The sequence below is a fragment of the Myotis daubentonii genome, chromosome 11 (assembly GCF_963259705.1).
Source record: "Myotis daubentonii chromosome 11, mMyoDau2.1, whole genome shotgun sequence".
NCBI classification, from domain to species: domain Eukaryota; kingdom Metazoa; phylum Chordata; class Mammalia; order Chiroptera; family Vespertilionidae; genus Myotis; species Myotis daubentonii.
Genome location: NC_081850.1, coordinates 34,767,892 through 34,792,066, shown reverse-complemented (window position 1 = coordinate 34,792,066; position 24,175 = coordinate 34,767,892). Strand labels below are relative to the sequence as shown.

The following is a 24,175-nucleotide window of genomic DNA, read 5'->3' as shown; positions in this document are numbered from 1 at the left end:
TGGCCAGTGTCATGTACTTTTATCACCATTGTTACCTGACAGGGCTGCCTATCTCCATAGACTGTCTCCACTTCATTCAGTAACCAAACTACTTGGCTGAACAACTTCTAGGCAGTAACAGAATGAGCACAGAGTGCACAGCCTTTTGCCGCCCACCACATCTCTTATTCTGGATTTTGTCAGGGAAGGAAAATTTTACATCCTCTCCTGGGCTGCAGAAGAGATTCCTTTACGGCTTTTGCAGCTTAGATTTGAATCCTGTTCAGATAATTAGCACTTTAATTAGGGCTGAAAATTTCTGCAGTGACAGCTCCATATAAAACAAAACTCTACATCTGTGGTGCAGTGAAATTTGATTTCAACCAAAAGGCTGCCTGTATTTCAATAATGCAGAACCCATGCTTGTGAGCACCCCTGACTAACTCTGTCTGGTCTCCTGGTCTTGTTATGGGGTGGGGCCACAACATTAGTAACAAAGAAACAGAATTTCCGGAGGTTGAGGCCCAGAAATCAGGATTTTAAAAAGATTACCAGGTGATTCTAATGTGCAGCCAAGGTTGAAAACCACTGCTCTAGTATTATAGAAATTATAAAGTATGTTGATCACTCTTAGTTCATCTCATCTCAATTAAACCCCTTCATATGCTACCAATAGACTCAGACTAGCTTACTCAGCTCAAACCCTTAGGCTCTCAATCATTCACCAGACATCTACTAAGTATCTCCTGTTACCCACTGTGCCAAGCACTGCTAGGTGCTGGGAATACAAAGATGAATGCAGCATGACTGCCTGGGAAGGAGAAAGACACATACAAGAAGGTAGTGCAGCTCTGGCTGGTGTTTCTCAATGGTTAGAGCATCAGCGCATGCACGGAAGGGTCTCAGGTTCAATTCCCAGTCAAAAGCATATACCTGGCTTGCAGGTGGGGATCCCAGCCCTAGTGGGAGCGAGTGCTGGAGGTTGGGGGGCGGGGGGGAGGCAAGCAATCAATATGTCTCTTTCATATGGATGTGTTTTTTTCTCTCCCCCTTTCTCCCTCCCTTCCACTGTCTCTAAAAATCAATGGGAAAAATCTCCTCGGGTGAGGATTAAAGAAAAAAGAAAGAAAGTAGTACAATAATGTGCGACAGTGGCAATGTTAGAAATATATAAAGGGCACAAAGTATGAAGGAGGAATAGTCTACTCTACCAAGAGTTCTGGAAAGATTTGAGGTGGCCTGGGTAATAAACATAGAAAAATGAGTCAATGTGGTACCATTTGAATGATGAGAAGGGCAGCAGCTCTAGGAAGACGGATCCATATGAAAAAAGGGACCTAAGATGGATAGAGCCAGTCACTGTCATAAGACAGTAAATTTCGGAGAGGGAAAATGGCGGAGGTATAAATGGAGGTGTCCGGTGCCTTGTCCTGGAGCAGATAAGGGTGAGCAGCTGAAACGGGTAACATGCAGCCCGAATAGGCAGAGGATTTTCGGCTGGGAGACTGTCTGCAGCTAGGAAAGACCGAGAACCCCCAGGAAAAAAAGGACGGTTGGAGACTGCGGCTGAAGCCTCTCGTGGTGCGCCAGCTGAGCGGCGGAGACTGCGCCATCTTGGGTGGTTGTTGCCGGCATCCAGAGACCAGCTACTAACCTGGAAACAAGGGATCTCAAGCAGCGTGACTGCCTGAACTCAGACGAGCACTGCTTCTTCTAACGGACAGGTTGGACAGCCCCTAAAGGTGCAGTTTGCAGTTCGGGTTGGAGGGAGGACTGAGCTCAAGCGCGCGCGGTGGAATCTGCGCCCCACAGAGTCCGCAGCCCTTGGGACCGGCGTGACCAGCGAGTGGGGAAGGGGCCCCACAGGGCTGCTGGCAGAAGGGAACGGGAAAAATGAGCCCATAGCTGGACTGGATGTAAAGGAGCAGCCTTGGACTTTGCCAATCTGCTGGCTGCTTGGTGCCAGGGGCGAGTGGGCGCGCGGAGACTGATCGCAGACCTGGAAGGTGGAGGCTTGTGAATTCGCACAACTATCAGGCTCTTGTTACAGTTCCCCTTAGATCTGTGCATTTGATTATTAAACCCAGTGCATGGGATTCCCCAGTTGGGGTCATTCGCAGAGCCTGTAGGGGAAAGTTCTTTTGGGGAGCCTTGGGAACAGCGGGCAGTGGCAAGGAACCAGCTCTGGGCAGTGGTCTTTCCCAAACCAGTTCCAAATACCATAGAGGAAAAAAAAAACCCTACTGATAGAGGACTTATAGCCTCGGAGGTCAATCCAGACACACTGCCACCCAGAGGCAGAGCCACGAACTGTCTCTTCTGTGATCACAAATAAAGGCAGTCTGGTAAACAAAGAACCAACCCAAATATGAAAGAAAAACAGGCATCATCAGAAAAGGAAGTAAACGAAATGGAGGCAATGGAGGCAAGCAACCTGTCAGAGAAAGAATTCAGAGTAATGGCCATAAGGTGGATGAAAAGAATGGAAGACCAATTCAACAATATGTGTAGGAACCAAGAGGAAATGAAGAAGAACCAAGAGGAAATGAAGAGAAACCAAGAAGAAATGAAAAATGACATCACTGCCATAAAGAACTCAATAGAAAGCATCAACAGTAGACTAGAAGAAGCAGAGGACCGCATCAGCGAGCTAGAAGACAAGGTAGAAAAAAATACCCAAACAGAGCAGCTTCTAGAAAAAAAAAAATTAAAAAGCAGGGGGAGAGCCTAAGAGAACTCTGGGACAATGCTAAACGAAACAACATCCGAATAATAGGGGTGCCAGAAGGAGAGGAAACTGAGCAAGGAATAGAAAACCTGTTTGAAAAAATAGTAACAGAAAATTTCCCTGATATAGGGAGGAAAAAACTCACACAAATCCAAGAAGCTCACAGAGTCCCAAACAAAATGAACCCGAAAAGACCGACACCAAGGCACATAATAATTAAATTGGCAAACACCAACGACAAAGCAAGAATCTTAAAAGCAGCCAGAGAGAGACAGAAAGTTACCTACAAAGGATCCCCCATCAGACTAGCGACCGATTTCTCAACAGAAACACATCAGGCAAGAAGGGAATGGAATGAAATATACAAAGTCATGCAAAGGAAGGGTCTGAATCCAAGAATACTATACCCAGCGAGGCTATCAATCAAAATTGAGGGTCAAATCAGGAGCTTCACAGACAAAAACAGTCTACGGGAGTTTATTACAACCAAACCAGCAATGCAAGAAATGCTAAAGGGTCTGCTGTAAATAGAAAAAACAGGAAACAAAGAAGGAATGCAGCGGTAAAGAACAAAAATGGCGACTAACAAGCTTCTATCAATAATAACTTTAAATGTAAATGGATTAAATTCCCCAGTCAAAAGGCATAGGGTAAATGAGTGGATAAGAAAACATGACCCATATATCTGCTGTCTACAGGAAACCCACCTCAGAAAAAAAGACGCACACAGACTGATGGTGAAGGGATGGAAAAAGGTTTTTCAGGCCAATGGAATTGAAAAAAAAGCCGGGGTAGCAATACTTATATCTGACAAATTAGATCTCAAAGTGAAGGACATAAAAAGAGATCAAGAAGGCCACTTCATAATACTAAAGGGAGCAGTCCAACAAGAAGAAATAACTCTGGTAAATATATATGCACCCAATTTAGAAGCACCCAAATACGTAAGAAATCTTCTGGAGGAGATCAAGGGAGAGATTGACAGCAATACAATCATAGTAGGGGACCTTAACACCCCATTATCTCCACTGGACAAATCCTCTAAACAGAAACTCAGCAAAGAAACATCAATCCTAAATGACTCACTAGATCAGATGGAATAAATGGACATCTTCAGAACATTTCACCCCAAAGCCACAGAATATACATTCTCCTCAGGTGCACATTTGTCATCTTCGAAGATAGACCATACATTGGGTCACAGACAAAGTCTCTTCAAATTCAAGAAAATTGAAATCATATCAAGCATCTTCTCAGACCACAAAGCCATAAAACTGGAAATCAACTACAACAAAAACAATCCAAAAAAATCAAACACATGGAGACTAAATAGCATGCTATTAAAGAATGACTGGGTTACCAATGAGATCAAAGAAGAAATAAAAAACATCATGGCAACAAATGACAATGAAAACACAACAATCCAAAACCTATGGGACACAGCAAAAGCAGTCTTGAGAGGGAAGTTCATAGCTCTACAAGCCTACTGCAAGAAACAAGAAACAATGAGAATAAATGACCTAACTCTAAAACTCGAAGAGTTAGAAAGAGAGCAACAAAAAAGGCCCACTGTAAGCAGAAGGAAGGAAATAACAAAGATCAGAGCGGAGATAAACGACATAGAGACCAAAAAAACAATACAAAAGATCAACAAAACCAAGAGCTGGTTCTTTGAAAGGATAAACAAGATTGATACACCTCTAGCCAGGCTCACCAAGAAACAAAGAGAGAGGACCCAAATAAACAAAATCAGAAATGAAAGAGGAGAAATAACAACAGACCCCATAGAAATACAAAGGATTGTTAGAAAATACTATGAACAACTCTACTCCAACACACTAGACAACCTGGAGGAAATGGACATATTCCTAGATAAATACAACCTTCCAAAACTTAACCAGGAAGAATCTAAAAATCTCAATAGGCCAATAACTATGGAGGAAATCGAAGCAGTAATCAAAAAGCTTCCAGCAAACAAAAGCCCGGGGCCAGATGGCTTCACAGGGGAGTTTTACCAAACATTCAAGGAAGACCTAAAACCTATCCTCCTCAGACTATGTCAAAAGATCCAAGAGGAAGGAACACTTCCCAGCTCATTCTATGAAGCCAACATCACCCTAATCCCAAAACTAGATAAAGACAATACAATGAAAGAGAATTATAGGCCAATATCCCTCATGAACATAGATGCCAAAATCCTCAACAAAATCCTAGCAAATCGGATCCAGCAGTACATCAAAAAGATCATACACCATGACCAAGTAGGATTTTTCCCAGGAATGCAAGGATGGTACAATATCCGCAAATCAATAAACGTGATACATCACATAAACAAATTGAGAGAAAAAAACCACATAGTCATATCAATTGATGCGGAAAAAGCATTTGACAAAATCCAATACCCCTTCTTGATAAAAACTCTCAGCAAGATAGGAATTGAGGGATCATACCTCAACATAATAAAAGCCATATATGACAAACCCACAGCCAACATCATAATCAATGGGCAAAAACTAAAACCATTCCCCCTAAAAACAGGAACAAGACAGGGATGCCCCCTCTCACCACTCCTGTTCAACATAGTACTGGAAGTACTAGCCGTTGCGATCAGACACAAAGAAGAAATAAAAGGCATCCAGATTGGAAAAGAAGAAGTAAAACTGTCCTTATTTGCAGATGACATGATACTGTACATACAGAACCCTAAAGACTCCATCAAAAAATTATTAGACTTAATAAATGAATTCGGCAATGTAGCAGGATACAAAATTAATGCTAAGAAATCCATGGCATTTCTTTACACCAATAGTGAACTTACAGAAAGTGAAACTACAGAAGCAATCCCATTTACCATTGCACCAAAAAAATTAAAATACCTAGGAATAAGATTAACTAAGGAGGTAAAAGACTTATATGCTGAAAACTACAGGACACTGAAAAAAGAGATAGAGGAAGACATAAACAGATGGAAGAATATACCGTGTTCATGGATTGGTAGAATCAACATCATCAAAATGTCCATACTACCCAAAGCAATTTATAGATTCAATGCAATCCCCATTAAATTACCAACGGCATTTTTCACAAATCTAGAATGAACATTCCAAAAATTCATCTGGAATAAAAAAAGACCCCAAATAGCTGCAGCAATCATGAGAAAGAACAAAGTAGGTGGGATCTCAATACCAGATATCAAACTGTATTACAAAGCCACTGTTCTTAAAACAGCTTGGTACTGGCACAAGAACAGACATATAGATCAATGGAATAGAATAGAGACCCCAGAAATCGACCCAAACCACTATGCCCAATTAATATTTGACAAAGGAGGCAAGAGCATACAATGGAGTCAAGACAGTCTTTTCAATAAATGGTGTTGGGAAAATTGGACAGATACATGCAAAAGGATGAAACTAGATCACCAACTCACACCATACACAAAAATAAACTCAAAATGGATAAAAGACTTAAACGTAAGACGGGAAACCATAAAAATACTAGAGGAATCCACAGGCAGCGAAATCGCAAACATATGCCGAAGGAATTTCTTCTCTGATAATGCTCCTAGGGCAATGGAAACTAAAGAGAAAATAAACAAATGAGACTACATCAAAATAAAAAGCTTTTGCACAGCAAAGGAAACCATCAACAAAACAACAAGAAGACCCACTACATGGGAGAACATATTTGCCAATGATACCACCGATAAGGGTTTAATTTCCAACATTTACAGGGATCTCATGAAACTTAACAAAAGGAAGATAAACAATCCAATAAAAAAATGGGCAACGGACCTAGATAGACACTTTTCAAAAGAGGACATACAGAAGGCCGAAAGACATATGAAAACATGCTCAAAGTCACTAATTATACGAGAGATGCAAATCAAAACGACAATGCGTTATCATCTCACACCTGTCAGAATGGCTATCATCAACAAATCAACAAACAACAAGTGTTGGAGAGGATGTGGAGAAAAAGGAACCCATCTGCACTGCTGGTGGGAATGCAGACTGGTGCAGCCACTGTGGAGAACAGTATGGAGTTTCCTCAGAAGACTAAAAATGGAACTCCCATTTGACCCAGTGATCCCACTACTAGGAATATATCCCAAGAAACCAGAAACGTCAATCAGAAAGGATATATGCACCCCTATGTTCATAGCAGCACAATTCACCATAGCTAAGATTTGGAAACAGCCTAGGTGCCCATCAGCAGATGAGTGGATTAGAAAACTGTGGTACATATACACAATGGAATACTATGCTGAGTAAAAAAAAAAAGGAACTCTTGCCTTTTGCAACAGCATGGATGGAACTGGAGAGCATTATGCTAAGTGAAATAAGCCAATCAGAGAAAGATAAATCCCACATGATCTCACTCATTTGTGGATTATAGAGAACAACATAGACTGATGAAAAGGGACAGACCCAAAGACTGAGAAACAGCGATCAGGCTATCAATCCCCAGAAGGAAAGTAGGGGAGGGCGGGGGTAAGGGGAAGAGATCAACCGAAGGACTTGTATACATGTATATAAGCCAAACCAATGGACATGGACAACAGGGGGATGGGAGCATGAGTTTGTGTGAGGCGGGGGGGGGGGGGGGGGAGGTTGGGGGTTAATGGGGGGGATGAGGACACATTTGTAATACCTTAACTAATAATAATAATAATAATAAAAAAAGACAGTAAATTTCCTCAGGAGCACGATGTGTGTCTGAGAGGTGGAAGTGGGAATATAGCTGAGACATGAACATGGCAAGAGCAAAAGCCAGAGGAACTGGCAGATGCTTAATCATACACGGTCTTGTATGCAAGACTAAGAACTTAGACTTGATCCTTAAGCAAAGAGAGATCATGAAAACGTTTTCCACAGTAGAATGACTGCACAGTTGCATTTCAACAGCATCATTCTGGGGACCTGGGTTGGAGGGCACAAGATCAGAGGCAGCAGAGCAGACAGGATGGTTCCTAACCAACACTGGTCCCTTCCTCCTTCCGGTCAGAACCTCAGTTTTATTGAACATTTCCCTTCGTCCATATGGTTCTCCATCCCTAGTCCCAGGGAGGGGCTCTGATTGGCCTAGGGCAGTGGTTCTCAACCTTCCTAATGCCTCGACCCTTTAATACAGTTCCTCATGTTGTGGTGACCCCCAACCATAAAATTATCTTCGTTGCTACTTCATAACTGTAATTTTGCTACTGTTATGAATGGTAATGTAAATATCTGATATGCAGGATGTATTTTCATTGTTACAAATTGAACATAATGAAAGCATAGTGATTAATCACAAAAACAATATGTAATTATATATGTGTTTTCTGATGGTCTTAGGCGACCCCTGTGAAAGGGTCGTTCGGCCCCCAAAGGGGTTACGACCCACAGGTTGAGAACTGCTGGTCTAGGGCAATCATAGATGGTTTGGTTCTTCTTGCTAGTGATGGCTTCAGGCTCGGGTATGTGAAACAATGTTGTTAATGAGACCGAGGGGAAGCCTGTGGGTGGCTCCTGGCAAACTTCCTCCCTCTGATACAGGTAGCAGAGCAGATGCCTCTTCTCTCCTGTGTGTGGTGGAATTTGGATGTGGTACTCAGAGTTATTGGACTAAACACCTCCTGGTCGTACTACCTCTGACTGTGTCAGCCAATCTGAGTGGGAATTTTCTCTTACTTAAGCCAAAGATAACTGGTACAAGTAGAGCAACTAATTGGAAAACGTTTGCAATATTCCAGGAAAGATTTAAAAAAAAATTGAGAACTAAAATTAGCATGGTACAAAGGGGAATGGAAGAGTTGCAAAATTGCTGAGTTAGTAGACACTAAAGAATTTTGAGAACGAAAAGGAAAAAGAAAAGTCTACTAGATTGATCCCCTCCAGGTTCCTGGTTTGGGTGATGTACATAATATAAAAGTCCACTTTCACCTTCAGGGGATACATTCTAAGAGGCCCAGTGGATACCTTGAAAAATACTCAACCTTATATGTTTTTTCTATACATACATACTTATGATAAAATTAAATTTATATATTAGGCCAAGTAACAGATTAAGAATAAGAAATAATATACAGAACAATTATAACACATACTGTGATAAAATACGGGAATTAATTTGGGGCCATTATTGAGTAACATAAGGATCACTTGCACACAAACACTGTGATACCATCACAGTCAGTCTGATAACCATGACACTACAAGTGACTGACAGGTGGGAACATATACCAGCTAGATATGCTGGACAAAGGGATGATCCAAATCCCTTTGACACAGGGACACAGCAGGATGGTGTGAGATTTTATCATGCTATTAAGAACAGAGCACGGAATACTATGCTGCTATAAAAAAGAAGGAATTCTTACCATTTGCAACAGCATGGATGGAACTGGAGAGCATTATGCTAAGTGAAATAAGCCAGTCAATGAAAGAAAAATACCACATGATCTCACTCATTTATGGATAATAACGACCATTATAAACTGATGAGAAAAAATAGATACAGAGGCAGAACAGCATCGAACAGACTGTCAAACTACAGCGGGAAGGCTGGGGAGGGTTGGCGGGGGAGGGGGGGGGAGTAGGAGATCAACCAAAGGACTTGTATGCATGAATATAAGCATAACCAATGGACACAAGACACTGGGGGGTAGGGTAGCCCGGGGTAATCTCAAGGGGAGAAAAAAAAAAAGGAGACATATGTAATACTCTTTGTAATGCTTTAAGAAAAAAAAAAAAAAAAGAACAGAGCGCAATTTAAAATGCATGAATTGTCTATTTCTGGAAATTTCCATGTAATGTTTTTGAACCATGGTGACGGTGGGTAACAACCACAGAAAGCGAAACCACGGATAAGGGGAAACTACTGTTGCATATTCAGTTTTGTACTGTGCCAGAACGGAACACGTGCCTTGCTCTCAGCCTGAGTGGCTCTAGGATTGGCTTGTGCTGATCTTTAAAAGTGGAGCTTCGCTTCGCTGCTGCCACCACTGCCGCTATAGCCACTACTGCCCAAGGATCTGCTGCAGGGACTTCTAGTCCTCGTGGCACAGCCAAGCAGTGCTCACCTTGCTCATGCCACACGCCTTCCATCCCTCGCCTCCCACCACAGGGTTTCATGGTGCTGTGAGGCAGGAGACAGGCACCACAGCACCCACTTGGCACTTGTGCACATGCACCCTTGTGGGGCAAGGGAGTACCCTCTGGGAGCATTCACTTTAAAAAATATACATATTTTTTATTGATTTCAGAGAGGAAAAGAGAAAGGGAGAGAGAGAAACATCGATGATGAGAGAGAATCACTGATCAACTGCCTCCTCCATGCCCCACGCTGGGGATTGAGCCCACAACCCTGGCATGTGCTCTGATGGGGAATCAAACTGTGACCACCTGGTTCATAGGTTGACACTCAACCACTGAGCCACGCCAGCGGGGTGGGGACATTAACTTTTGACAAATGGGAGATGGCAGCCAATGGGTAAATCATTCTTTTTTTTCTTCCCGTGGATGAACTATTGGAAGATGGAGTGGTCTCACATGGCCTCTTCGTAGATTTCCTGTGACCTGGGACAATCAGTTCCTCATAAATGTGGCCAGCTCAGGGACAGACTTGCTTACACTTACTTCCCCTCCTTCCCTGCCCGAGTCCCCTTTCCCTAACTCCTGCTTTCCCAAGGTTGCCCTCCCTAATTAAGTCCTAGCATATAAGCCTGGGCCTCCTGATCTATGGTTTAGGGAACCTAGAAATGGTGCTAGTTATATGAAATCCATGTTTATTGACAGCTTTCTGTGATTCTGTCTTTTCTGGGTTTCTGGAACTTATAAATTCTAAACCTAAGCCACCACTCTGAAGTTGAGTGATGGTGTCAATAGCACAGACTTAGGAAAATCATGAAAAGAGGGTTTAGGTACAAGCTCTGAGTTCACTGGAGCCCACTTCCTGGTTCGTTGCCAGAAAAGACTAGGTTTTAGTATAGTACTTTGAACTGCTTATTCTTTGATTGTTTTGTCCAATTTAACTGTTCTTACTGACTTTATCCTCTTTTTTCTACTTACCTTCTTATCCTGGAAAGCAGATATTAAAGCAAAAGCATTACTTTAGAAGTTACTGTGGCATAGAGCCTTCTATGTAAGCCTTTGCAAAGTCGGTAGTTGCTCCCAATTGGCCCTTCATGATGTTGTCTTAGAGGCAATGGGAAAGGTTTAGAAATTCAACCCCAGGAACGTTCTAAAACACCTTGCATTCAGTGGGTAGGCAATCCACCAGGCAGAAGTTACTAGTAAGTCAACCAATAACCATATCAGTGCAATATTAATCCTTCAAACCCCCTCTTGTTTTCCTAGTTTCCTCCCATGCACAGATGATGCGCTGAGAATATCACCTTAGCAATCTGTCCCTTCTTTAATGATTTTGCAAAAGTGCCATCTGTTATGATAGCTATTAGTGCCATTAACCAAATACTTCTCGTTCTCCTTATGGGCTCCTAGTAGAATTGCACTCCTTTGCCCTTTTGAAATTAGCAGTGGTCACATGTCTTGCTTCAGCCCGTGTCATGTGGTCATTAGTGACATGGGTCATTTTCAGGGGGAAGATTTGAGAACCAGGGGTGTGATTTGCCTCTCTCCTTCTCTCTGTGACAGGAACTAGTATGTGTCACAAGGAGGCTGTTCCTTCAGCCTGGGTCTGGGAGCGAGAATGAGAGAGCACAACCTTCCCTAACGCATAACGGAGATGGACATGAGTATGTTGGTTAAATCACTGAGGTCTGAGAGTTGACTGTTGCAGCAGCATAACCTAGTTTATCTTAACAAGCCTAAGTCAGCCATAGCCTTGCAGTGCCAATGATTTCTGACTCGGATTCCCTAGCTATGCCCACAGCATCTGATGCCGCGCTGAGACTGTGCACATGGTAGCTCACTGAGTTCCTCCAGCCTCCGTGTGTTGTATTCTAATCCCAATTTAAAAATAATCTCAGAAAGATTAAGGTCACAAGTCATCATCTGTTGCATTACAGCCCCAGCTCCCTCTTTCCCAAATGCCCTAAAAGTAGCCTGTGACCACTGTTTATTCCGTCTTCTTGGCTGTCCTTGAGAGCTGCACTTGGCTTTCACACCGGATGAAAGCACTTTCCTCGGCTGACTCTGGCGTCTTCTTCTAGTCCCCTTGCAGGAGTAGATTATATTTAAGTTCAGGAGAACCCTAGCACAGACACGCCATCTCCTTCCCATTCACAATTGGGAAATCCATGCAGAGTCCTTCTAAGGGCTGAGAAGCCAAAGAGAGCAGCTAAGACTGAAGTCTATTTTCTATCTCTCTCTCTCTCTCTCTCTCTCTCTCTCTCTCTCTCTCTCTCTCTCTCTCTCTCTCTCTCTTCAATCTCTATTACAGGGAATTAATCCCAGGTTGGGGTAGGGAGTGAGGAGGGGGGAGGGGGAGTTCTTATGATATAGAACCTCACATGAACCTTGGCTTCTGTACTGGGTTTTAAAGTATCCCCTATGTCACAGGACATCTACAAAGAGGCCATATGAGATCACCCCATCTTCCAAGTGCTCTTCTCGTTTTAATTACATTGAGATCCCTCAGCCAGCCCAGGGAACACAAAATTAACCTTCTAAGAGGGTAGATCTTATGTTAAGTCCTTATAACGGCAGAAGGAAACTTTTGGAAGTGATGGATATGTTAATAGCATGGATTGTGGTAATGATTCCTCGAATGTATGCTTATCTCCAAACTCATCAAGTTGTATACATTAAATATGTACCGCTTTTTGAATGTGATCCATGCCTCATTAAAGAGGTTTACAAAAATGTAAGGGAGCAAGAGCTATTTCATGACATGCAGACGGACTACGGGCAGGTCTGCGCTGCAGCCCTTATTCCCACTGATGGTTAAGGTCAGGCCCCATTCATGCACCAGGTTAACCAAAGGTGTGTGGTGCTTTCAAGTGGGAGGAGAACTGCACAGCAGGACTAGAGATGAACTCAAGAGCCTCGGACCAGACTGCTGATAAGCCCAAGGAAAGCTCAGGGCAGAAGAGCCTTAAGCCTCTGCACATCTGAATGCCAGCCGACTCTCCGAACAGGTTGCTTAGCATGTTTGTTGTTGTTTATGCTTTCTTTGAAGCCTTCAAATCCCTGAGCCCCTCCTGCCTGCGCCAACCTCACATCTGAATGCACGAAGCAGCTGTTGCGACTGGGGATGCTCTCCTCTGAAAACGCTGATTAAAAAATACAAAAGCTCTCGGCTCCTGCTTATTTTCACAAGTTTCCAGCAACTGGTGCCCTGACAAATGAAGTGTCAAAACATTTCCAAATTAAAACCCCACTGCTCGCACAGCCCCACACCCTCAGCAGGACGGACTTCCCCTGCTTGCACCCAGCACACACTTGAAGAAACTAAAAATAGCCAGATGGCAATTAACAGAAACTGGGAGGAGAAGAATGGGGTGGGTTCCAGCGGGGTCAGTTTCCTGAATGGGTTCCAAACGGAGTTCTCAGCCAGCAGTGCTCTGGCCAAGAAAGGATTTTCATTAAAACTGCATGGCGGAGGCAAAATGAAAAATCAGAATTTGAAAGATTTAAAGTTACAGCAGAGGTGGAAACTACGACACCATGCCCAAACCATCAATAATAATAATAATACTCGCTACCATGTACTGAGTTCATACGTAAGCCATGTACTGAGCACTTCATCTGCAGTGTTATCTTGACCTTGCAAGGACCCTACGAAATACCTATTAGCGCTTATGATAAGGACAGGGAAGCCCAGAGATGGGAGATAACCTGCGCAAGATCGCCAGCAAACAGGATAAAGGTCTATGGCAGGTGCATGGTAAGTGGCCAGGCTGGAGCTTCAACTCAGCATTCCGGCTCCAGCCTGACGAACATAACCGCTGTGCGATGCTGCCTCATGCACACACGAGGATGCTTAAGAAACCAGTGTTTTCACCCCACCCTTAAACTCAGAGAAACAAAAGTCTCCCTTGGAAATGTCCGCTAACTTTCCCACAGGCTGTACCTGTCAGCGGTTATGTGTGTGGCTAGAAAGTTAGACTAACGGGGTTCAAATCCTGGCCTTTTCATTTACTAGCTGTATTAAATCGGGTGCATTGTCAACATTTCCAGACCTCAGTTCTCTCATCTCTAAAGTGGTGAAAATATGAATAATAAGATTGTAATGAAGATCAAAGGAAACTGCTGTAGACTGAATGTTTGGGCCCTCCAAAATTCTAACCCCCAAGGTGATGGTATTCGAAAATGTGGCCTTTGGGACATGACTGAGTCACAAGGGTGGAGCCCTCATGATGGGATTAGTGCACTTTATAAAAAGAGACAGGAGACAGCTTACTTCCTCTCTCCCTTCAGCCATGTGAACATACAGTGAGAAGGCTGCTGTCTACAAGCCAGGAAATAAACCCTCACCAGGCACCAGCTCTTTTGAAACATTGATCTTGGACTATGAGAAATAAATGTTTGTTGTTTAAGCCACCCAGTCCATGGTATTTTTGTTATATCAGCCTGAGTTGACTGAGACAGAAACAATGTATGGAAAGGTCTGAACATGGTGCTTGCATATACTGAGTTCCTCAATAAATAATAGCCATTGGTATTAATTATGTCCTTGTAGGTAGTCAGTTTCAGTGGGAAAGAATACAAGGGCTTAATGAAAAGGTAGCACTCTCCATGGACACACAGGTTATTAAAAATGGTCTTCAGTATGATAAAGCAGACAAAAAGGATTTTAAAGGATCTGGATTTGTGGTAGATTTGGAGTTAGGGTGACCAGTCATCCTAGTGAGTCCGGGACTGAGAGGGCTCCTGGGACACTAAAACCAGGACAATTTGCTCTTCCAGTTTTCATAGGGGAGGGGAAATTAACCCCCAGGAGTGGGCAGTACTAGAAGTAAAAATGGTCACCTCCTCTTCCTTCTTTCCTTCCAGGCTCTGGACTTGTCTGGGGAGACCAGTTGCTTAGTGGGTAGAAACGTTTGGAGGAAAAACAAAGTAGGTATCTCCGTTTGGACATACATCCAAGTCCTGTACTCCAAACAGCATTTCTAACAAAAACACTGGTATTATGATTTCTACCTGACATCTGTGTCTACCGTTAAAACAGTTCAGAACTCAGAGGGGGAAAGGGATATAATTAATTATCAACCATGCGATTAATTATCACCTTTATAAGCCCCAACAGATGGATGCTTATTTTATTTCACTGGCAGATAACCCCATTTCAGGCTGGCAGGGAAAAGGGTATTTTGTAGAATCAAATGAAGTTTCAGCTGGAAGTGACCTTAGAGAAGAACTGTTCCACTATCTTCATTTTTATAGATGAAAAGATATACAAATAGAGTGGTCAAGTGACATAATCCATATGAAATTCTAAGAGTCATCTAATGCAAGGTATTAGTATGATTAGTAGTTTGGGGAGTGCTCTTTAGAAGTTGTAACCAAAATTAAAATCAGATTTTAGATAATATAGAAAATACATTATGGATAATAGAAGACAGATTATAGATTCGAATTGAACAAATTCAAAGGGAGATAATTTCTCTAAATAAAAGTATTACTCCCTCAAAAACATCTTCAAGCCATGGATCAATAGTTGAGAGTTTCATTTTTATTTTTAATTTGGCAAGAAACCTACCTTAGGTCAAAATGACTGTTTACCCATAATCCTGAATACCAGATAAGGTGTCAGAAGAAACAAGCTTTTCTCCTCTTCCCTCAGCCTACCCACCTACCATGATCAGGCCTCCTCATTAGGAAGGCTAGCTTCATAACTGTTAACTAGGCATGTGCCACTGGCAAAGCAAGGGTCCTGGCACCTTGAGACATACGCCAAGACATATGGGATGCCTTAGCCAAGCATGGCCATTTCTGGTCTTACCTCTGTCTCTTACCGTCACCCTCACCCTACCTAAGTACCTAGATTTGGCATTGAGAAAATGTCCCATCATGAGTACGCTGGAGAAAGCCACTTCCCCAAGTCTCTCCCACTGACTACAGCTGTAAAACCTGGACAGAACGCATGGAGCATTACTTGAAGCCTGCAAAGAAAACAGGAGCAGTAGATTGGGAAAGAAGACCAGAATTTGAAATACCACCAAACCATATCCCCTGACCCTCAACTCATAGCCTGAACTCAACACACCAAAAATGGGCACCGGTGTGCAGACAAGAGAGCTCCCGGAGATGCATTCTAGTTCTGGCTCCAACACTCGAAAGGGGAGTCCTAATGCTCAGAGACAGAGTGGAGACCCTCTGTTTTTCCTTCCTCTTTTCTATTCCTCCTCCCTCCTTTTTTCCCTTCCCTCCCTTCTTCTATGCTCTAGCCCTCAACAATCTTGCCGTCGTCTGTCACATAAGCCTTCAGGAGCCAAAACCATGAGAGAGGTGAACCTTTCTCTGTATGCAATGGTGCCTCCATTCCCAAAGGCTGGAGCCAACCTCCATTGGTTTTCTTTCTCTGTTTGGCCAATATGTGTGTAGGCAAAGTCATAGATGTGTACAGCAGAGGGAGCTTATTGGCCCAGAGACTGAAAAGTGTTCCCAGGAGACCAAAAAGAAGCCGGGAGATCATGAAGAGGAAGGAACTTGGCAAAGCAACCCCATAAAGGCGTTTGTTGGTTGTTTTTCTTTTTTTAAATATCCTCACCCGAGGATATGTTCATTGATTTTAGAGAGAGAGGATGGGAGAGAGAGAAACATCCATCAGCTGTTTCCCATACACAACGGACCGGAGATGGAACCCACAACCTAGGTATGTGCTCTGATCAGGAATTGAACCCACAACCTTTTGGTGCAAGGGACAACACTCCAATTAACTGAACCACCGGTTGGGTTTTGTTGCTGTTGTTGTTTTATATATAAATTCCTTGCTTTATCCTCAACCTGTGCATGCATGGATTTTATCTTTATTAGCAAACTAAACCTGAGAACTCCACTAGGGTGCCATATTGACCACTGGGTGACATGCACATGGGACAGATCCAAACAATACTGCTAGGGATTTGAAAACTGAACTGACATAGGAACCAGAGCCCTCAGAAGAGCAACTAGTGGCATGGAACTCACAGCCTGAACCTAACCAGGTTGAATGAATACAAAAACAAAAATACATTATCCACAGGCTTTAAACAAGTCCTAGAGTCTGAGAACATGATATGGAAAATGTACATAATATAATCCAAAATCTCTTGGCATGTTAAGAATCAGGAAAATCTCAATTCCTTGGGAAAAGATAATTAACTGATGCGAACACAGCAGTGACATAGACATTAGAATTATCTGACAAAAACTTTCAAGCAGCTTTTATTTAAAAAGTTCCGACTAGTAATCATGAACACTGCTAAAATCAATGGAAAAACAGAAAGTCTCAGTCAAAAACCAAATGGCATAAAGAAGAGCCAAATAGAAACTTGGAATTGAAAAATATGAGAAGAACAACAAAAATTGTCGGATGGGCTTGATATCAGAATGGAGCTGCAGAGGAAAGAAAGCCAGAGGCAAATCAACTTCTAACTGGAGGTTTATTTATCACAACCTTTTCACTCTTGATCTCTCTGCTTTAATTAGCTATTGCTGCAGAACAAACCACATCACAATGTAGTGGCTTAAACTGGAAGCAATTTATTACTTCTCCCAACTTTAGGGGAGGGCAGGACAGTTTCTCTGCTGGTTTTGCTTGGACTTACTCATGTTTCTGCATTTAGCTGGAGGTATGGCTAGACCTGGAGGTCCCAAATGGCCTCACTCATAGGTCTGGCAATTGGTGCTGGCTGTTGCCTGGATTGCCTCAGTTCTCCTCCATGTGACCTCTCCACCTCCGTTTGGCTAAACTGGGCTTCCTCCCAGTATGGTGTTCTCAGGGTTCTAAGAAGGCGAGACCAGAGGTCACAAGGCTCTTTAAGCCCTAGGATCTGAAACTCGCTCAATGTCATCTCTGTTATTCTACTGATCAAAGTACATCACAAGGACAGCACAGAGATAGGGGGTAAAAAATTAGACCATTTCGTGATGAGAGAAGCAGCTACGTGCCTTTGCGAGTGGATGTGAAGACAGGGTAGCATGAGTCATTTGGGTCATTATTTCAATGTTCCACCACCTCCTTCTTGGGGAATTAATACTGCAGATCTATAATTACTATGGTCATGGAAGAGATTGTGCAGCTCAGAGAAATTAATGTTTTGCCTAAGATCACACATGGGGAAAATATGAAACTAGGTCTTATGACTGCTGATTCCACTGAGCCGTACTCATCTTTGAGATGAACTGCACCGTATTTTGAACACTTTGTTTGTGTTCAAACACAGGTAGGGGAACAATGATGTGTTCACAACCATTCATCATTCAGATCCATTTTGTGAAGGAAATAAATGCAGGCACTTGTAGAGTCCATAAAAAAAAAAAGGGGGAAGTAAATCGACACAGTAAGAGCTAGTCCTTAGGTAGCTATTAGGCTCCTGACCTATTCTGTGCACCAAAACAGCGCATACAGCCTCCTGAGTTTCCACACTCAAAGCTTAACTTCTTTACTGAGGTAAAATTCTCATAACATAACATTAACCATGAATCATTTTAAAGGGTTCAGTCCAGTGGTATTTGGTACATTCACTATGTTGTGTAACCATCACCTCTATCAAGTTTGTAGACATTTTCGTCACCTAATAAGGCAACCCTATACCCACTTAGCAGCCACCCCCATTTCCTTCATCCCCAAGCTTCTGGGAACCACCAGTCTGCTTTCTCTATATGATTTGCTAATTCTGGATATTTCCTATAAAAGGAATCATATGAGCTTTTGTCATTGGTTTCTTTCATTTAGCATGTTTTCATGGCTCATCCATGTTGATGCATGTATCAGCATTCCTTTTTATGCATAATGGAAATATAAGTAATATTCAAAATACTCTATTGTATGGTTATACCACATTTTTTTTTATCTACTCATAAGTTGATAAGCATTTGGACTGTTTTCACTTTTGGACTATTATGAGCAGTGCTGCTTAAGATTCATGTACATACAGTTGATTAAATATCTGCTTTCAATTTTGGGGGTATATAGTTAGGAGTGGAATTTTAGGGTCATATGATAATTCTATCAAAGCTTAGTTTTGATTCTAGCTTTTGGCAAGACTTCTGAACATGGTTATAACCACTGATAAGAGATGAATGGCTTGCAGCCAGCATTACCTTGTCTCTGAAGTCAACGTGGTTCTGGAGGATGGCTCTGTGGTAAGTGGCTGTCCTCACAAAATCTTGCATCATGTTCTGCTGCTGGGAAATGCAGCCATAAAACTGCAAGGAAAAGAGAGCCAGAGGGAGCGTAAACAACCCGCAAGGCAGCACCCGCATGAGCATCTGGTTCTTACAGCCACCTGGCCAAGGCAGGCCTAGCCTAACACACAGGGAGGCTGCGGCTTTGACAGGCACAGTGACTGGTTGACACTGGCCCTATTTGTGAGAGCAGAACTCTCAGTTGACCCCAGACTTCTGACTGCTACTCCATACAATAGTTTCAGGTCTAGATCTTGACCAGGTAAATGCCCAGGGGTCCTTCCCAAAGCAGAGGCTCTGAGATAGCACAGACCGAGCATAAGAGAAATAAGAGAAAGGGCCAAGGTCACAGGGGATGGCCCCATGAGTCCCATCAGCCCAGAGAGAAAAACAGAACTTGGGTAGAACTCCTGGCTGAGGGTGGTGGTGCAGCCGAAGGCAGTGATGGTGGTAACCCTGATGAAGCAAGCCAGTTGGCAAAAGATATTTATTGCTTATGGATTTGTATCCATAAGCAATACATATCTTCATTATACCTGCCATCTTTTGGTAGTTTTCTATTCCCAGGAACTATTCTAAGTGCTTCACATACATCCTACTATCAAATTCAATCATCACAATAATCTGATGAATTATGTTCCTTGGCTAAGGAAACTGAGGATCAGAAAATTGCCCAAGTCCTGACAACTTGATAAGTGACAGAGTGGGGATTCCAATCCAGGTGATGCTACTCTTGCTGCTCAGGGGACCATGCTCTCAGAACTACTGCAGTACAGTATCAATAGTCTCCTCCCCACCCACCACCCTGTTCAGATGTATTCACAGATGTGTGACATGTTGAAACAAGACAATTCCACTTGGGGCAACTTCCCTGACCTGGAAGTATTGTGTGGCAGACGCCTCTTCTGTCCGCTGGTTAAACACTGAGTATTTCTTTTTCTCATTCCGGCACCTTTTCAAGGTATTTGAAAATGCGCTGAATTCTGCAAGGAGAAAGAAGCAAATACATGTCTATGCCTTGGAAATCACAGAACTCACCAGTGCACTCTACAAAATTCCGACTGAGAAAATACTGGAAGATTATAATAGCACGTTCATCGCCGAGCACACGCCTGAGGAATGGCGAGGTGGAAATGGGTACCACTCCGAGGTGTGACACCCTTATTTACACTTGTCAGACATCTCTGCATTCACAAATGTCAAGTGAGAGAGCACGACGGCACACAGACTGGGCTCTCCCAGCTTCCAGGCTTAGTCAGTATGCGCTCTGGGGAAGGTGACTGTGGATACAGAAAAAAATGTATATGTGAATACAAAATGTATGTGTATGTAAATGAATGTATATGTAAATCTCATTCTGTTACATAGTGACAGGGCATCCTTTTTTTTACAGTAGTCTCTAAGCATATAGAGAAAGGCAAAATAGCAGGGGCTATGTGAATACAAGAGAATGCTTTCTATTATTTGAGGGGAAAATACATAAGTGAAGGCTCAAAAATATCTCGGAAATGATATTACTAACACAGCATGCATAGTAGTCAAATTTGGTGACTTCCGCCTTAAAAATGACTCTCAAATCCTGCCCTGTGGACCTTACTGCCTGTGGCCTCTTCCGTCTCCACCTGGCGTTGTGACCAGATCTTCCCCTTATAGCCCACAGGGTCCTGAGTGCCCAGCACTCTCTCTCATGAGCTCCAGCCCTCACATTCTCTCTGCCCCCTGAGTGGGTACCCATGTCCTCTCTTCTTTCACACGCACATCCTCCACGCTTACAAATCCCCATATCAACCTGGCCCTGGCCTGGCTCTTGACTGTAAACCCCCTGTCTCTTCTGTTCAGATTACCTTTTGACATCAAACTCCTATTCATCCTCCAAGACTCAGTTCAACCAGCATTTCCTATTGCTGTGTTCTGGAACACCCACAGGCAGAATGTAGTTGCTGTAAAACAGTTGCCCTCAATACTTCGCTATAGATCCGAATCAACTGGGAATAATTTTTAAAATCTGGATGCTGACCCCTCATCCCACATCTGCTAATTCAATGTTGTGGGGGTAGACACGAGGCGTCTCTATTTTATCGAAAGCCTCGGAGTTAGTTTCCATGTGTAGCTAGGGATGAGAACCTTTGCTCTAATCTCACTCTCCTAGCTTACCATTATATTTCATATTTTACTGAATTGATCAATTTTTTAAGATGCCCATCTCTCTCTCTCTGAATCAAACTCTTTTAGGGCATGCTTCTCTGGCTATAACTTTATCTCCATTTGAAAATTTCTGTCACTTCTTTATTTTCTGCATTTGCACCCTTATAAAGGAGAGAATCAAAATACTGATATTAAAATAATTATAAAACCAACACAAGAATACAAATCTCATTACCTAAGCTACTAATTATTGTTAAATTTTTAGTATGCTCTTTTGGGTTGTAGGTGTGGAGATAGAGATAGAGATAGAGATAGAGAGAGAGAGAGAGAGAGAGAGAGAGAGAGAGAGAGAGACAAAGAGATATTTAGGGGTTCCAGCCTTATTTATCTTTTCAAAACATGGTACTAACATAGCAGCCACCCAATTAATAGGCCTAAAATGTAAATTTGGGGAAATGTCTAACGAATTTGGTGAAACTATTTTAAATTGGTGAGGCAGCCCCTTGAAGCCCTGGGAATATTCAATGTGGGGGCAGTTAAAAAACATCTTTTTGGAGAATAAATATGTAAGCATACCTAGCACAGCCCATTCTGCTCAAGGGAATGCCATCTACTCTAAAGAAACTTTGAAAGGGATAAAGGAAGGGATTCTTGGTGTATATATATATATATATCCAGATTAGATACAATGCATCCTGAACAATCAGTGTTTCAGTACCTTATACATGCTCACTGTAATTTACAAACCTCCCTCAGCTAGTGTTCCCATGTGGACGGATTAGGGAAATGCATGCAAATCAAAACTAGAGATATCACCTCACATTTATTAGAATGGCTATCATAAAAAAAACCAAAAAACACAAGAAATAACAAGTGTTGGACAGAATGTGGAGAAAAGGAAACCTTGTGCAATAGCCTTCTGAATATTGGGAATTTAAATTGGAACAGCCACTATGGAAATCAGTATGGTAGCTCCTCAAAAAATTAAAAAAAAAGAATTACCTAATCCCACTTCTGGGTATATATCCAAAGGAAATGAAATCACTATCTCAAAGAGATATCTGCACTCCCACGTTGATTGCAGTATTATTTACAATAGCCAAGACATGATACAACCCACATTCCTGTCAATCTGTCAAATGGATGAATGGATAAAGACGATGTCACACACACACACACACACACACACACCACACACACACACATTTCCCACCGCCCCCCAATGGAATATTATTCAGCCACAAAAAGAAAAACCTACTATTGAGACAGCATGGATGGACATTGAGGGTATTATGCTAAATGAAATAAACCAGAAAAAGAAAGACAAATACAGTATACTATCACTTATATGTGGATTTTTTTAAATGCCAAACATATAAATAGAGTAGAAAAGTGGTTGCCAAGAGCTGGGGCATGAGGGAATTAGGGAGACATTGGAAAAGGGGTACAAATGTTCAGCTATAAGATGAATAAGGTAGAAGGTTTTAATACATAACATGGCGACTACAGTTGATAACACTACATTATGATGGAAGTTTGCTAAGAGAGAACTTAAATGTTCTCAGCAAAACATAAAATAAAATAAAATAAAATAAAATAAAATAAAATAAAATAAAATTCTCAGACATACTGGGGGAAAAAAGATCCTGGATAATGTTTACCAAGTTCTAGTCTTCTGGCCTTCTCCAATTCCCTGTGAGCTCTCAGAGAATGCCAGCAGGGGTTTATGTCAACCATCTGTGAGTTCTGAGTCCTGGGCATCTCAGTTGTTTGGGTTTTCAAAGCTTATAGTAAATTCATTTGTTCCACAAATAGTCTTTTTATTAATTGAGTTTATTGGGGTGATATTAGTTAATAAAATTATCTTTCAAGTGTGCAATTCTATAATACATCATCTGTATATTGTATTTGTGTTCACCACCCCAAGTCAAGTCTCCTTCCATCATCATTTACCCACCTTGACCTACTACTCCCCCTTAATTCCTTTCCCTCTGGTAACCACCATATTGTTATCTGTGTCTATGAAGCAAGTTGAAAAGCATCTTTTTGTTGTTGTTGTTGTTGTTAAAAAGCAAGATTTTGACTATAAAGTAACACAGCTAGTCTTCTTGTGTGGCTCGCCAATTGTCTCCAAAGGAAAATGTAAAAGAGAAGTCCCAATGAAGTTGTGTATTATGCCAGCATCCATCCAATATATAAACAGCCTTCCAGAATAAATACTAATTTGGATGTATCAGCTCTGCTGTGTTTGCTATTTACCCCCCACACCCCCAATATCATTACATCAAAGACACTATAATCACAACTCTATAATCCCAGCACAGGGACCATATTTGACAAACCCAATATCAGGGTCTCAGGTTTGAGATGCATTTATGGGATTTAGGAAATCCGAGCATTCAGGCCAATCCAGGAGTCAGCATCATTTACTCCTGTCAGTGCTGAATTCTGTCACAGTGGCTGCCAGAATAATGTTTTCCTCACATGTTACCCTACATTTAATGGTTAAATAAGTGTCTGTACATAAAGGAAATGAATGTGTTTCCACGTGATACATAAAGATTTTTTTAAAAGCCCCACACACCTTAAGAAGGAAGAGACATTTAATTGCTGATCTCTCCGCTCCCCTCAGCCTCCAGAAGGAATGACACATAGCCACTAAAGGTGCTATTGGAGTCCATTCGGGCTGCTACACGTAGTACCGCAGATGGGGCGACATAAATGACAGAAATTTATTTCTCACAGTTTGGGGGCCGGAAGTCCGAGATCAAGGTCTCAGCATCGTTGGTTCTGGTGAGAACTCTCTTCCAATAATAGACTGCCAATGTCCGGCGGCGTCCTCGCATGGTGGAAGGGGCCAGGGAGCTCTCTGGAGTCTCTTTTATCGGGACACTAAGGAACCTCATGATCTGATCTCCTCTCCAAGGCCCCACCTCCAAATGCCATCACACTGGGATGAGGTTTCAATGTATGAATGTGGGGGCACACAAGCACTCAGGCTATGGCAGTACTCGCTGAGGAATCCAAATGAGATGCGGCCCATACA

At 42.3% G+C, this 24,175-nt stretch overlaps 1 protein-coding gene across 2 annotated transcripts in view; it reads right to left on the bottom strand.

Annotated features, from left to right (window-relative positions):
* Positions 1-24,175, bottom strand: part of LOC132211947 (histone-arginine methyltransferase CARM1-like) — a 233,885-nt gene that overhangs the window by 91,014 nt on the left and 118,696 nt on the right. For both annotated transcript variants that reach the window (XM_059656785.1, XM_059656786.1), the window contains exons 3-4: positions 19,861-19,967; positions 18,901-19,005 (exon numbers count right to left, since the gene is read on the bottom strand). In XM_059656785.1, the coding sequence (XP_059512768.1) occupies positions 18,901-19,005; positions 19,861-19,967 (212 nt within the window). The remainder of the gene's footprint in view (positions 1-18,900; positions 19,006-19,860; positions 19,968-24,175) is intronic.